Consider the following 15,119-nt stretch of genomic DNA (forward strand, 5'->3'; position numbering starts at 1 on the left):
AAAATTATGTTCACTTTGCTTTGCTGACTGTTCTAAGGGGTACTTTAATTTTTGTTGAAGGGTCTAGAAAAGGATGGGAAGCCTTAAGGTAACATGGATAGAAGTTGTGAATAAAGATATGGAAAAGCTTGAAATAACATCAAAGAGAGCACTAAATAGGAATACTTGGAAAATGACAAGCAATAAAGCTAACCACAAATAGTTGGGACAAGATTTGACAGTTATGGTTGCTTAGCTGAATATTTTCCAAACTCTAACTTGGGATGGGTAAATTAGAACATGCTGTGCTGTGTACTAATAGCTGAAAATCATTTAGGTGAAATATAACGAACAATTTAAGTTCCAGTTTCAATGGGCACGCCATACCGTATAGAATAAAAAAATCAAAAAGGACTTAGTACCCTTTGTTTATTTAAAAAATATTTTAAAAGAAAATTAATATGTGCGATGCTGCTCTGTGATAGGAACCGGTACTGGCCTAGCAAGGACGGGCATGGGCCAACACTCGAAACGTTGATCTTTACTAATAATAACGCTTGCGTGGAATTAATATGAATTCTTGAGTTAACTTTTTTTTTTTATATTGTTATTTTGAAGGAGAAAAGGGAAATAACCTAATATAGCTACACATCTAAATTCTTCAGGTGGGTAAGTTGTTACTAACAGGAACTACTCCAAAAAGTGTTGCTATTACCATTTGTTTGCTTAAAAATATTTTAAGATATAACTAATGCATGCTGTGCTGATCTGTGCTTGGTGCTTGTACTGGCCTAGTGAGGACTGGTATGAGCCAGTGCTTGAAATCTTGATTGTTACTAATAATTTTTCGATAAAGCATGCCTCTCGTGCGTGCATTCATAACGCTTGCTTGAAATTAATATGAATTGTTGAGTTAACTTTTTTTCATTGTTATTTTGAAGGAGAAAAGGGAAGCAAACTAATATATCTAGTATCTACACAACTAAATTTTTTCAGGTTGCTATATTGTTACTAACGGAAATTACTCCAAAAAGTGTTGCTGTTCACAATGCCACAGAGGTAGCTAGAGTTGTCGTAAGGTGAATCCTCTGGAAAAGAAATAAAAGCGACATGTTCTTAGAGTTGATTTACTTGCCTTTCTTGTGCAATATTTTCAATTCTTTCAATTGAAAATGGAAAACTTTTGATGAAAACTGCATGTTATATGACTAGAACAGGCCAGTTGCATGGCTTTCCTTGGTGCTATATCCTGTGGGAAGAGTTGCTACTTTTCTTTCTATGGGAATGCTGAAGATGCTAGGTCTGAAAGGTAGAAGGTGGGTTGCATATGGAACACCATTCATTATCTTATTTTTCTCTCAATCATTTTGACTTCAAAAATGTTGTTATATATGTTGAAGAAGTTTTAATGATAAATTTCTTCTTTTCAGCTTACATATAAAGTGCACAATTGTTTGTTTTGTGGTCTTTGAAGTGAAAGGGTGTATGCTAGATGCTTGTACCTTATAGGAATTTTCTTAATATAACCATGTAGAAGAATTTTAACAAGGTCTGAAAGTTGGCTTTCAGTTTTGATTTCAGCAAGTTTATGGAATTTCAATTTTGACAGTTTTGGTGGCTTCAACACTTTTTAAGTTTTGGAATTTCTGTAAAAAAGGTCAAGAAAAGTTTAAAAAATGAAAAATAGATTAAAACAAAGAAGTCAAGAAAAGTTATTACATGATGTTTAAGAGTATTGTGTATCATTTATAGGTTCTATATTTGTGTAATTTTTGTAGTTTTGGACTAAAGTTAATCTAGCATATAATTGTGTAAGTTTTTTTTTTTTCATACATGTACCCCACTCAATCTAATTGGGATGCCCATAGCTCTAAATTGTGTTTTGGGAAAAGCAACATGAAAACCTAGAATTATGAGTATACTTAATTCTTAAAAATTAAAGAGAAATTGATCCATGGCTGATTCTCTAACAGATAAATGAGAATTGCTATCTATACCTCATGAAGAAAAGACCTTTTTTGTGGAATTAGCAATTCTACTACTTTTAATTCTTGAACTTCAGTTGTTTGAAAATTCATTATATTCCACTTAGTAGGACCTGCAAATACATTGAATTTGAGTATTTTTGCCCATATGTTTGAGTTTAAAAGGCTACTTGATAAAAAGCATTTAGTTATAGAGTGCAATTTTTTAATATCAAAAAGATGGTATTTCTGTAAGATGTCATGTATCTAGTTGCACATTTTATTCTTTATAAAGTACTGCAATAACAGTAGGCCTGAAAATTGGTTGGATAAAATCTTACCGAATCCAGTTTCGTATCCAAGTTGGATCAGATTCAAAGGAAAATTATAGTATTCGATTGGATCTGGATCCAAATTTAGATATTTATTTATAATTTTTTTATGGATATGGATACCAATTCTTTTTTCATATATCTAGTAAAAAGTCCATCCAACTAAAAACTATTATTCTCTAGAATAATAGGTAAATCCTAAGATTCGAAATAGAGATGTTGCGGTTAAAAGGCAAGCACCAAAAAACCGAACCACCAAACCATAATGTTGCTGCCAATATCTGTGGGTGGTTTATTTTACTTATTGAAAAGTTTTCAGATCATTAAATAACCAATTCATGTGTGATATATTGTATTTTAATTATTATTTTCAATAATTTTTTCTTTTAAAAAAGTAAAAAATATTTTTAGATATTTTCAAAACTTTATTGCTAAAAATATTTAGAAATATAAGTAATTTCTATGTAATGCTATATATAATTTATATATTTTTTACGAGCTCTCTAAAAAAATAGATAATTTATGATTATATTTATTTATGATATATTTAAAGATTAATGACAATACCTAATAACAAAATAATTAATATTTTATATTATATATTTATTGTAAATAATTTTAGTTTTAATATTTTAGTACAAGTCCAGTTGGACCAATAGCTTGGACTCTTGTCTAGGTCGGTCTCCATGCGGGTTTTAATGACCATCTTTAATCTTTAGTTATCTTTTGTCGCATGCAATCTGCATAGTGAATTATATTACCACCCTTTATGATTATATAATTAATATTATTTTTATTATTAAGTTCGGGTAAAAGTCTGATTTGTATTCAAATAATATCCGACTTATGTCCATATTTGGATAGAAAAAATATGGATATAACTAATATTCGACTTGTATCCTTATCTACTCAGGACAAATATGGATATGCTTAATATCCAATTTGTATGCTAGATCAAATATGGATATTAATTTTAATATCTGCTTAATATCCATATCCGTATTTGTATTCATTGAAAAATGTGGATACAAATATGGATATAAATATATCCGATCTATCTTTGATCTTTTTTCAGCTCTAACAACAGTTTTTTTTGATGCCTTGGCTTGTTAAGGGTTAAATTTATTGTCTAACTCTTTTTTTAACTCAACAAACAACAAAAAGAAAGAAAAAAACTTTGGAAATTGATAGTACAAAGCCTATGTGCTTAAATAAAGAAAGAAATACTCTAAAATTGTTGTAAATGCTACTAAAATGTGCTGTTAATTTTTGGTCAAAAAGTTTAAACCAACTAACCAAAACTGCCTATTTGTTGAAACAGACTAAAAGCCAAACCAAGGATCAGTTTTAGTTTGATCTTGCCTGTAATTGTTTCATTTCAATTGAAGAGGATTGGTTTTGGACAAAACTTAAAGCCTTAATTTTGCCTTTTCTATTTTATCCGTCAGCTATTTTATCTATTTTTTTAACCATTTATGAGTGGATCAATGGAAAAGACAAGAGAAAGGAACTTGGGATGTGGAAGAGGTCAATGACATTGTGAACCAGAAGTGCTATATCGCATGGGTAGTGGATTTTATTTTGTGGATATGTGGATGCATTTTGAAGAAGCATATAGCGAAATTTCAATTCTTACTAAGAAGTTCATAAAGGGTGTTCTAAACTCCTTGGAGTGATTGTTTCCACTTCACCCTCTTCTCATTCTAGTTATCGATATTATTACTAAGTTAGGTACATTTGGAGAAGAGAATTTTCACATGTAGGTCACAATCCCTTCTTTTTTATTTAGATTTTAGAAAAATCGAAGAAGCATGTTAAAAATATTTTCTCAATCATGCTGAGTGGATATCAGGGTTTATTGTGAGATTTAAATAATTTTACTTCGTTTCTTATGATTAATTTGGGATAGTCTATACTTGGATGGATTAGAGGTGCTTTTTGGTCTTTGAGGATGGAAGATGGGTAAGTTAGGAATTAGATATATTCTCCTAGTGAATTGGAAGGGCGAGATTACTCATAACTAGAGCCGGTCATGGGCATGGCTTGGGCATAGAAAAGGTCAAATTTTAAATAGGCCTGGCCCGAAGCCTGACTAAAAATGCCCGAGGCCCAACCCATGATCAACTCTACTTGTAAGTAAAAGTGGATAAGGTTGTAGGTGAACTCTTGTTTTTAATAGAGTAAACAAGTGTTGAAAGGAATTTTGTAGGTTTTACCTATCTATTTTGGCCCTTGCTTCCATTGTGGGCATAGTTGAGAAGCATCTAAAGAGATTTGTGGTAAAGTGGGAGAAAGAAAGATGAGGTTAAGCAATACATTAACTTGCTAATTGGAGTTTTAGTTCTTCTGCAAAAGGTCAAGGGATGTTGGTTGAAATTGTGAATGGAATCCTTGGGTTATGGATAACTAGAGAAGGTCATTGTGGCAGGTGTGCTTTTTACTTGGTGGAAGTTTTGGACCAGTATTAAAGAAGTTAGATTTGAAGACAATATTAGTTTGAAAGTTGCAAACTGGTAACTGGGTGAGTTCAGAAGGACATTTGATGTGACCAAAAAACTCTTTCTTTATGTTGTTTCAGATGTGGCATCTAAGCTAGATCTTGTAACAGGAGATTGTTGGTCAAGGGCTAGGGAGAGGTTTAAAAGGATTGCTAGAAGTAGCCTAACCGACAAGGAAGTTGCTGAAGCATGCGGCTTTTTAAACAAAGTTGTTTCTTGCATTGTTGGCTATATCATGAGAGATTTAGATTCTAGATCAAGGAGATGAGTGTACTTTTTTCTTACTATAAGCATTTTCCAACCTTGGTGGTCAGCGCTGTGTTAGAAGTGTGGTATTCTTTACGCATAAGGATGAAGCAAGTTTCTCTTTTGACGATTACTTTGGGAGAATTTGCCTCCAGAAAAATCTTGATAGAAGAGGAAGTATAAGTGATTTCTGAGAACACTAGAGATCCCACGACCAGCAAGATGCTCATGTCACCAGCCACGCAAGCGAATGCTTCTATGAGTTAATAATGCCATTCTTCAGTCAATAAGCTTTTGTTTTTACCAGTCATATAACATTTATCCTTTTAGGTAAACTTCCTAGTGCGGACAGACATCACTGAAATGTAGATGCTTACATGATATTAGAGAATAACACCCATGAAACTTCAAGATGCAAAGAAGTTTTTCCCATCCATTCTTCCCATACAATTTTGTAGTGCTCCTTTAGCTTTAATATTTTAGCAATTTGATTTTCAGTTTTGAAAGATGGAAAGCTTTGGATGTATTTGATTTTAATTGCCTTGTCATCCTGGCTTGAATCATTATTTATAAATTTCTTGCATTGAGCTAATAATTTTCTTTTGCTATCTCTCATGATACTTATTTGTTGTTGTAGGGAACCATATGTGACTGAAGATGAGCTGAAGTTAATGCTGAGAGGAGCAGAGGATTGTGGAGCAATAGAGGAAGAAGAGCAGGTGATAACATTATTGGACCAATATTTTTGATAGTTATTAATATATACTCCTTTGGCCTTTTAGTTATTTTAAGGTCCAATTAATGACAAAAAATATTGTTTAGTTTTGAATTTCATATATTCACTCTAGTGTACTGTTTTTATAATGGAAATATTGATGCTGAAACAGTTTCATATTATAAAGAACAGTTTTTCTCCATTAAGTTCTTTGATATAGACAGATTACTTCGGTTTGATAATAATAAATTGCAGTTTGTGCAGTTTGAGAATGATAAATTGCATTGTCTCAACTCTATGCTGGGTCTCTTGGGGGAAGTCTTTCACTAATCATGCATTTGGCAGAAAAATTCCTATAATTGGCGAAACCAGTTTTTTTATGGACCTAGCTTAGATATGGTGTTATTTTATGCTTCAGTCCTACAAATGGGAGGATCCTTTTTGACCAATTAACTTAATGACATTAACAGAGAAAGCAAATATCCATGACTTACCTCACAAGATGGAAAGTGAAGCTGAAACCCGAAAGGCTGTTATCGGTGATGCATTTAAATCTGAAACCTGAGCCTAAAAGATCGGAATTATGAAGCCAATAAATAGTTCTGTAACCAGACAATTTAGGTTTTACAACGAGGAGCTTCAATATAAGTAATGCAAATTAATACAAAAGCAAAGTCATATCGTTGTGGAAACCACTTTGATTTGTTCTAAACTAATGTTTTATATTTTTTTCGGTCTAATAAAATGCTAAGAAAACTGTTCATAGATTTTATCAAGTAGAAATTTGTTTTGCTTACAGTTCTTACCCAAGGTTTGCCGTACCGGTACCGGACCTCGTACCGGTGCCACACTGGCATAGTGTCGGTACGGTACGGTATAAATTTTTTTTAGCATACCGAGGGTCGGTACGCCACCAGTACCGGTACCGAACCGGTAGGTATGGTACGCCTCGTACCGTCCAGTTAGGTACGGTATGGCATACCATGTTGTTACCTCATATGATATCGTTAACGCGATGAGCTTAAAGCCTGCAGGGGTATTCCATTTTGGGCAATAAACCTAAATACATATACATCATCCAATCACCAAGGAACTTACGACCAACTGTACAAAAGACCACTACGTATAGAGCCAACACAATTAGTTGGCTTATATGCAGACCCACTTGTCGTAAGGTGTTGTCTAGCTTCATGATTCATTACTTAGAACTTTCTATCCTCAGTTATTTTCAGCAACTAGAGGAAAAAACTTTTTGCTGAGAATCTTCCCTTAGTGATGCACATTTGCACCTCTAGCAGATGGCACTTTTCTATTGAGTAGAGGGATATTTTTGTCAATGTGCCTTGAGTCCCTAAAAACTATACCCCACTGATGTAACATTAACCATGTCCATGTCCTCCTGTGCTCTTGCCTCAATCCTAGGTAGAGAGTATGTGAAAAGAGGGCTGAAATATGGAAATTGATGGACAGTATGAATCAGATCAGAGACAAGTTTTTGTAAATCCATTTTCTTCACTCACGTTTTGGTCCTTTCAAAAAGCATTGAGGAGAGGAGGGTAGAGACTAGAGACTAGAGAGACTGTTGAAGGGTATTGTGAAAGCAAGTTAGAGCACTATCCTCAGTTATTATGTATCCTCCCTGTTTTGCTCTCTCAAGAATTACAAAGCTGAGATAATGAACTCAAATCAACTTCTTTTAAATGCCATTATACTTACCATAAGAGAGGTAGCATTGCTTTTACTATCGAGTAAAAGGCTTAAAATGATAACACACATGCCTAATGCTATAATCTGCATTTGTTATGAGCCATGTGTATATGCACAAAATGAAGACTTCTTTTTCTCTACATGTGATTTAGTCTTTTCTGCATTGCAGAAAAACTGAGTGAAGGTTTTAGCTGAGTCAAAATTTACATGTCTTAACCTCATGAAAGCTGCTAAATCTTAATTTTGCCGAAAGATGCCTGCTCTAATGGTATAGGTATATTTTTGAATTTTCTGCATATTTCAAGATAGTAATAGAAAAGATTCAAAAAAAAAAAAAAAAAACCCAACACACACCCAAACCACAACAAAAAGAAAAAAAGAAAAAAATTCGGGCATATACAAGGATGCGTTTTTGGCACATTTGTACAGTCTTGATTTAGTGAACCATGTATTTTATGTCGAAGAAGAAAATGTTGACTGAAATTCTTTATAAAATAATCCTTTGCAGGATATGATTGAAAATGTTTTAGAGATAAAAGATACACATGTCAGAGAGGTGATGACACCTCTGGTAGATGTAGTTGCAATTGATGCAAGTGCAAAACTTGTTGATTTTCAAAAGCTATGGGAGACTCACCAATATTCTAGGTATGGTATACATCCAAATGTTATTATCTAAGTTATATATTTCTAAGTTGTGATTGTAATTTGTAAGCTTAGTTGCACAATGTCAGGGTACCTGTTTTTGAGGAGCGTATAGATAATATTGTAGGCATTGCCTACGCCATGGACATGCTAGAATGCGTTGAAAAGGTTTGCTTCAAGCCAGTCTTTTAATTTGTCTGCCTGTTTTTCTGTTGCTTCTATGGAAGAATGTTGTTACTACATCTATACTTGTGACTGCCCTTTCCTTAGGTGGGTACTCTTTTTTTTTTTTTTTTTTTCTTTTGAAGGTTGAAAAGCTGAAAGAGACAACCGTGAAAGAGATTGCGCACATGCCTACATATTTCGTTCCTGGTAATTTAAAAAGATAGTGATAATTTAAATGGAGGTTATGGATGATGCATTAAAATAACTTTTAGCAATCTGTCTTTGTATTTTGTAGGCTTTAAATTTCAGTCGTAACTACTGGTATTATAATATTTTTTCCTTACCCTAGAAACCATCTGATGATTGTTAATCCTTCCTTCGCTTTTTTCCTGAAATGTAATTGAGGAACATTTAACTTTCTGGCCTTTTAATTCTTGTTTCAGGTTACATAGAATTATTATTGTACAGTATTTTTTTTTTTTGGATAATTTCAATGGATCGGTTCTTGTTGGCACTGCAGATTCAATGTCTGTGTGGAACCTGCTTAGAGAGTTTCGCGTAAGGAAGGTTCACATGGCTGTAGTTCTGAACGAATATGGTGGAACTGTTGGTGTATGTTTGTATCCTTGATGTTCTCTCTTCACATTGTAGTAAGGTTATCAGCACCAGGAGCTGCATCTATTGCTTTCTCTTTAATGCCTTATAGAGTCATTTCTTCCAATGTTTGCAAAAAAAAAAAAAAAAAAAAGAAAAGAAAAGTACTTTGTCATCCTTCAGCTTTTAGATTGTGGGATTTTATTGTCTTCTTCTGTTGCCCAAGGTGACAACCCAAGAGGGGGGGTGAATTGGGTTTTCTAAAAATTATGTTCCCTAATTTTTACTTTGAATAGAATGCAGCGGAATAATAAGATGTTATTTACTTAAGCTCTAGGCAATTACAAGTAAAGCAGTGGAAGATTAAGCTAGAGCAATTATACTATGGCTTTAGGGTGCAATTGATCTAAAATTAACTTATAGTTGTATGATCAATTTTAATCTATGTGTATGGTAAGAATGGAGTGGAAGCTAAGCAAATCACTTATAACTCTATAGAAACAAATCTAGAGATATTACACAATCAAGCATGAATGGAAGGCATGAAATACAAGAGATAAAGCATCACAAACACAAAGATGTATAGTGGTTCGGTGCACCCCAGCACCTACATCCACTCCCCAAGACCTCTTGGGAATTTCACTATAATCCCTTAGATTACAGTCGGTTGTTTTACAAGCTCACAACCCAACTTGTTGTTTTGCGAGATCACAACGAACTCGGTCGGTTTTCACAGGCTCACCGACTAGAACCAACCGATTGTTTTCACGGGCTCACAATCCAACCCAGTTGGTTTTCCCAAAGGCTCACCAACCACAACCTTACAATGATTGTTTTTCGGGTTCACAATCAACCCGGTTGGTTTTCCCCAAAGGCTCACCAACCACAACCTTACAACGTTGGTTTTTCCCTTTGGCTCACCAACAAACCTTAACACCGTTGGTTTTCCTTTGGCTCACCAACAAACCGTAACACCGTTGGTTTTCCTTTGGCTCACCAACAAACCTTAACCTCTTGATTCAATCCCTTGATTGAATCAAGTTACAAGATATTAGACTAAGAATTTAAAGCAAGTACAAGCTTCTTAACTAAGCAAATATATCAAATATAAACAAATGGAGTAAAGAGAAGCTCTCAAACGAATTTTGAAGATGAAGGAACTCGGCTTCTTCTTTACTTGACCCTCTTTTGATTTGGCACGAGGTAGAGGATGATTGAGGCAGCACACGGATGGAGAGGAAGCTTTGGGATTCACTTGGATGCTCTTCTTCTCTCTATTTCACTTTGGATGGCCCTTTTGTGCTTATGGGAGATTTCTCTTGTAATCTCTTTGAAATCTCTTCCCTAAATATTTTCTCCCACTTCCATACCTTCTCCCCTAGCTCTCCTCTTGATTTTATAGCTTTAGAGGGAGTCCCAACAAAAATCTAGCCGTTAGAGACAAAAATAGAGCCGTTGGAATCAAGAAAAAACTAGCCGTTATGCCTCCCAGCGTGCTCGAGTCGACTCGGCTGAAGTAGGAGTCGACTCGGCTGAAACAGGAGTTGATCTGTGAATAGTAGTCTGCCGGCACTGTAGCTGGGAGTCGACTCCTGAAGTTGGGAGTCGACTCCTGAAGTTGGGAGTCGACTCCTGAAGTTGGGAGTCGACTCGAGATCACTGTAGCGCTGAAAAACAACTCTCTATTTTTTTTGTTTGTTCTCAGTCGGAGTCGATTCGTAGAGTATCGGAGTCGACTCGAGAACTGTTTCTTGAAACTCTAGAGTGCCAGAGTCGACTCTAAACTTCCAGGAGTCGACTCGAGGACTATTCTTTTGAATTTTTCTTTGAATTTGCTTCTTCAACTTGAATTCTTTGAACTTGAAACTTGGGCCAATGAATTGTAGCTTTCTTCTAACTTTTCTTGAGAGTTTTGGAGGCCTTCTTGTATTCTTCCACCTTGCTATGTTCCTTGCAAAATAAATATCTTTCTTCTTGCAACACAAACATTAGTATTTATACTTCAAGGTTTTGTGATCATCAAAATCAATCTTTAAGTCACTCTTTGGGTCATCAGTCTCCCCCTTTTTGATGATGACAAAACTTGGAGTATATGCAATATAAAATATGTTGTGTTCTAGAACTAATGCATAGCTAAGTTGCATGAAGTAGAAAACATATATATTTAAAAACATACTTCATGATAATGCTTTAGATTTAATCAGCTTAACACAATCAACATATTTCAATTTAAGCTGATTTGTATTCAATTCAAAACATAAAGCATTATGAGCATATACTACATAAAGCATTATGAGCATATACTTAGATATTTCTCCCCCTTTTTGACAACATAAAAAAGGTTGTAAAATAATGAAACATTAAGCACAAAGATAATGGTACTCAAATATTTCTTTTTCTTATGGTGCTCTGATTTTTAGTTAATGCATGTTAAATTATTGCAAGAATATGAATCATATAACTCAAGGCAATAATGTTAGAATCAGATTAAGAAGCATAGATCAGAGCCAATTAAGATAATTTCAGAGCAGAACACATCGAATGTGATTTCAAGAAGTTTTCTAATTTGATACCACAGATAGTTTTCTAATTAAGTGTAGGTGGAATCTTTCTTAGGTTAATTCAAGAAGTACCACAAATGATATTCAAGGAAAGCACGAATGGAAATCTAACATCTCTTCAATAATAAGTATGAAAGCTTGTTCATTTAAGATCTTTTGCCCAATATATTAAGTATTTTATCAACATGAGAGCAATTTAATTAATTTTCAGAGTATAAGATCAAAACTTATATACTCGAAAAACATATCATCAAGTTGGATCATTAACTCTTAATGACTTCAAAGTTCTTTTATGATAATAAGAGCATTGGGGCACAAATACCAATATATGGATTCATACAATTTTGATATATCTTAGAGGATACATAAAGTTCAAAGCTTTGAAGGTTCTTTTAAAGCTCTTTTACAAACTTTCTTTTATTCTTTTAGAAAATAAGCACAATTTGATTCATATATAGAGATATGAATTGGCACAAGATTGAAGTTCTAAAGAGCAAGCCAATTAGGACTCATTAGTGAATTCCAAAATAGATTTTCTATGAGATACTCAAGAAAATTCAACACATTATTCTCCCCCTTTTTCATTAAGTTAGAGGCTCTTAAGATCAACTATTTGAATTGTAATTTGGTTCATGATTGATGCATAGGATATACTAACCAAATAACAAGCCTCAAGGTGCATCGTAAAAATTTTCAGATTTAAATTTCAGATGATAAATATTGGAGAGCATTAGGATCACTTTTCATTTAGTATTCTTCCTCTCTCCTTTAGTTATAGATTTATGCGATTAAGTTCCATAAGACCTCTCCTTCTGAAATTTTCTTTCTCCCCCTCAATTGATCATTCCATTTAAGAGTTTAGAATTTGAAGATAATGTTCAATAAAATTGTCAATCTCAAAAATATATTTTCTATAAGTTTCAGCTTATTTTCATAAGATTCAAGGTTTGAGATAAGACAACCTTTATAGAACTCATCTCAAGGTAATTAAAGCATGTCTTGCAATATAAGGAGGTTCATCAAAATCAATCCATAAAATTCAAGGTATGCATCAAATTAAAGTATCTTTAGGATAAGATACTGAATATCTAAAGCTCCCCCTCAAAAGATGCATTCTTCTTTAATTCCCCTCCCTTTTTATTGTTGAATTTCAGATTTTAGTGATAAACGTGAATAACACTGAAATTCTATGATATCGAGAATGTAGAGTAATCTAGTAGTATTCAAAATTTGTAGTAATTACTCTTTCTAATCCTTTAAGAACAAGTTATGCTTTCTCTTAATCTTAGAGAAAATGTATAGAAATATTAATCAGAAAATGATTCATTTGAAGCTCAGTTTCTTTCAAAAGCATTTACATTTTCTTTCTTTTAAGATCCATTTGAGTGAACTGAAATATTTCTAGCTTTAAGATCATTCACTCTATATATATATTCTGATGAAAGTCTTTAAGACTGTAGGAGAGAAAAACATATAGATGATCATTGAGGTATGTATATTTATAGAATTCAATTTCTTAATCACAGTTTTTCAGCAATGTATGCATGAAGCTCAATAAATTTTTAAATATTAAAATAAGGTCATATATTTTAGAAATATTTACTTGCAATCAAGATCATCGTAAGACATATCATTTGGATCAATATTAGTATACTTTGAAGATAAGAAATGATATGTTTTGGATGCGTATCGGAGCAATCAAAATAATTTCTGTTTTTCTTATATTAACATTTTATTTAGTAATCATATGGAGTTTAAACTTTTATACAAAATCAGATTCTGAATTTACATAGGATTTTCAATAGAGGCTTTCAAAATCATAATTTGAGATATGGATCTTCCACATTATAGCTCATCTTAAATCGTTACGATTGAAAACACATGTTTCAAACATATAAGAGCATATTCAGGACCTTTGTATTTAATGTTGAGTTTTGGTACAACTTAGAACTTTATATACCAAATTTAGGCAAGTTGAAGGATAACACAAACTCAATTTATTTTGCCTAAATAGAGATATCCTTTTCTTCTCCTTTTTACAAATTTATTCTCAGATTTTAGAGATGATTGAAAACGACAAATCTGAAATTTCTTTTCAAAAATAAAATAAGATAACTTCATATAGTATTTCAAACATTCAATCAGATTATCCAATCATGGAACATTACAAAATATTGAAAATCCATAATTCAGAACATCAAGCCATATGCAAAATATATCATGTGTTAAGTCATGCATTAAAATAATGAGAACAAGCATGTCAAGGATCAAAATCAATTCTTTTCAAATACACTCTCCCTATTTAAATATCATCTTGCAATGACTTCATCCTTAAAGTGTGTTTTTAAGTGGTTAAAAATTTGACTTGATTCTTCTTATATACTTTCATTAACTTTGTCTTTCATTCATTTTTTTTTTACTTTCTTAAGCTTTATACTCTATTTGCTCCCTATCCGGTGGAGTTGGGAAGGGGCACGAGGTACTACCACTAGCCTCCCTCTTGTGCCGTCCCTAATATGCCCTACACCGAATAGTTGGGTCAAATAGTGCCGGGTACTACCACTAGCCTCCCCATTGGCACCATCCCTATGATGAGCAATATAGAAAATTTATAAAGTTCACTTCAAAATCTTCCTGTTTAAGTGTAATTAATTATGGATTTTATCCCTTCCAAAAGAATGCTCACAAATGTCCCAAATATATTATGCTTGTTTTGCTTTTCTTTAAGATTGAAGTATTTGCCTTTACTTAGATTTTACTTCTCTTGTATAATATCTATTTTCTTTTCTTTATCTCTCTCTCTTTTTGTTATTCTCAAGTAATTTACATGAAAGAGCAGAATAAAGAAATAATCTTATGTATCATATAGATGTATATCATGCAAACAACTTTTTCATTGTGCTCAAGGATTCATAATTTCTCACAAGTTATTTTAAATCCAAAATTTCAAGCATAACCTTGTGTATTTCATGGTTATGATAAAGGCAAAGAAATACTTTCGTTTGGGCACACCATGAAACAATTTCTAAGAGTATGAGTCTGTCAATACATGTATAGACATGATATCAAAAATTAATAATTAAAGAATTTAATCATGCCATAATACGATTTACGTTATTGACTTCGCTCAATTAATTTATGAGAAAGGTATCTAAAGTTACCTATTCATTATATATATTCTTCAAGCCAAACTAGATTTCTTATGTGTGAACTTTTGGCTGAAGAAGATCCTCTCTCTTGTTTGCATGTGAAAGTTATTTGTATCTTATGTGGAGGTGTCCTTCAAGCTGAAATCTCTCATTTTTCTTTCTTGAAGGAAAGTCATTAGTTTCTTCAAGATACAAAACATTCATATAGCATATTTCTTAACTAGGTGACTCAATCGTAAGATATGACAACAATTGAATGTTGAGTCATTTTACTCAAGAGATTGCCAAATATAAGCAAACACATGTCACTTGAACTTAAGAGATAGTTTTATTAACCAAGAAGGTTCAAAGACAAGCATGTGAAGCAATAGAAAGATTTATCAAGGTCAAATCAATTTTTTATTTTCAGAATCAATTGAGCTTAGATTCTATTTGCTTAAGATAATTATTAATAAGACATGTTAGCTAAGTTTTAATCAACTTTATCTTAAACAGTTGTTTCTATCAAAATTCTGATTATGATTTATTTGTTATCAATAAAATATGATTCATTAAAGTTAGATT

At 32.9% G+C, this 15,119-nt stretch overlaps 1 protein-coding gene across 3 annotated transcripts in view; it reads left to right on the forward strand.

Moving 5' to 3' along the window:
• Nucleotides 1–15,119, forward strand: part of LOC103714926 (DUF21 domain-containing protein At1g55930, chloroplastic-like) — a 61,210-nt gene that overhangs the window by 17,932 nt on the left and 28,159 nt on the right. For all 3 annotated transcript variants that reach the window (XM_008802395.6, XM_089924251.1, XM_088701160.2), the window contains 7 exons: nt 976–1,058; nt 1,197–1,295; nt 5,657–5,738; nt 7,950–8,089; nt 8,176–8,254; nt 8,395–8,458; nt 8,772–8,863. In XM_008802395.6, the coding sequence (XP_008800617.5) occupies nt 976–1,058; nt 1,197–1,295; nt 5,657–5,738; nt 7,950–8,089; nt 8,176–8,254; nt 8,395–8,458; nt 8,772–8,863 (639 nt within the window). The remainder of the gene's footprint in view (nt 1–975; nt 1,059–1,196; nt 1,296–5,656; nt 5,739–7,949; nt 8,090–8,175; nt 8,255–8,394; nt 8,459–8,771; nt 8,864–15,119) is intronic.

The sequence above is a fragment of the Phoenix dactylifera genome, chromosome 7, assembly GCF_051530095.1.
Source record: "Phoenix dactylifera cultivar Ajwa chromosome 7, Ajwa_hap1_PhDact_Kaust_v1.1, whole genome shotgun sequence".
Lineage (NCBI taxonomy): Eukaryota > Viridiplantae > Streptophyta > Magnoliopsida > Arecales > Arecaceae > Phoenix > Phoenix dactylifera.